Source organism: Homarus americanus, unplaced genomic scaffold, assembly GCF_018991925.1.
Source record: "Homarus americanus isolate GMGI-L3 unplaced genomic scaffold, GMGI_Hamer_2.0 scaffold56333, whole genome shotgun sequence".
NCBI classification, from domain to species: Eukaryota; Metazoa; Arthropoda; class Malacostraca; order Decapoda; family Nephropidae; genus Homarus; species Homarus americanus.
The window spans coordinates 4,016,824-4,017,975 of record NW_024734940.1 but is presented as its reverse complement, the minus strand read 5'-3'; the positions used below and the strand labels follow the sequence as shown (position 1 = coordinate 4,017,975).

Genomic DNA, 1,152 nt, shown 5'->3' with positions numbered 1-1,152 from the left:
ATTTACTCTGAACTTCACTATAATTCCCCGGAGTTCCGTAAAGCCTTTCACCACAAGAAGTATCTGTATTTTTATCTGTACTTTTACTTGTACCTAAACTACATCTGTTTTTGCTTTTATTCCAGCACCTGTATATGCACCTGTATCTGCATTTGTATCTTTAACAGCAACTTCATCTGTACCTGTATTAGTACCTATACCTGTAGTTAACCTTAAATAATGCATATGTACTGTTATCACATTAAACCTCTTCCACCTATACCTGACTGTCCCTCACCTTGTGCCTCTTTTTTTTTCCTACTCTAGATGTTCTTTAATATAAGCACAAGTGTTACAGGAGTGAGGTGCTGGAGTAATAAGACACGCTTGGTGCTGTTACATTGTCTCAAAAGTTAGATATTTATGGTCCGCCCTTAGGGTAAGATGGTGAAAGGCTCTACACATATACACCCGCTGGTCTCGTCCTTAGAGTTAGCAGAGGAAGGAGGGGGAAGAGGAGGAAGTCGCTTATCTCCTACCGGCGTCGTTCATCACCTTGGGCAGTCCCAGGATGGAGTTGATGAGCTCAGAGTTGCGCTTGTGGGGTCCTGCGGCCATGGGTCCCCATGGTCCCTGAATCACACGCAGGATCTGAGCTGTCAGCTCTGCCACCACCTCACGCTCAGGATACTTGAGTTCCTGCGCCTGGGTGAGGACGGCGGTCATCAAAAGCAACATCAACATCGCTACGGCCACGGTATTACGCATTTTGCTTGAAGGTGGCGTTTGAGATAGACGGCAGAAGAGGCGTGATGGTGGACGAGTCTGCCAGTCCGTCGTCTTTTATACTCTACCTCTTATTTGTGAATTGACAAACAGAAAAAATAGGTGGAAGATAGACGCATGTGTCCTGTGCATTAGTAAGATAATTGACCTTTAAATTGATGGAAGAAATGTTAGACTCATTTAATAATGCAAACAGAATCATGGGCTATCTATCTATGTATCTATCTCTCTCTCTCTCACACTAACAGGGTTACCGGTGTCCATTATTCCTTGCTCGTGTAGCCAAATGACAACAGGATCATGTTGGTTCACTTGTCACGGCTGAACGGTGAAGACCAACATGCAGGATGACGTGTTGATATTATGTGTAATAATAATAATAATAAT

At 43.6% G+C, this 1,152-nt stretch overlaps 1 protein-coding gene across 1 annotated transcript; it reads right to left on the bottom strand.

The window, feature by feature from the left end:
- Nucleotides 1-329: 329 nt before the first annotated feature.
- On the bottom strand, nt 330-750 carry LOC121870550 (pigment-dispersing hormone 1 peptides-like). Its single transcript, XM_042372382.1, has one exon. The coding sequence runs from the start codon at nt 745-747 to the stop codon at nt 508-510; it is 240 nt and encodes a 79-aa protein (XP_042228316.1). The 5' UTR covers nt 748-750; the 3' UTR covers nt 330-507.
- Between the last annotated feature and the right edge of the window lie 402 nt (nt 751-1,152).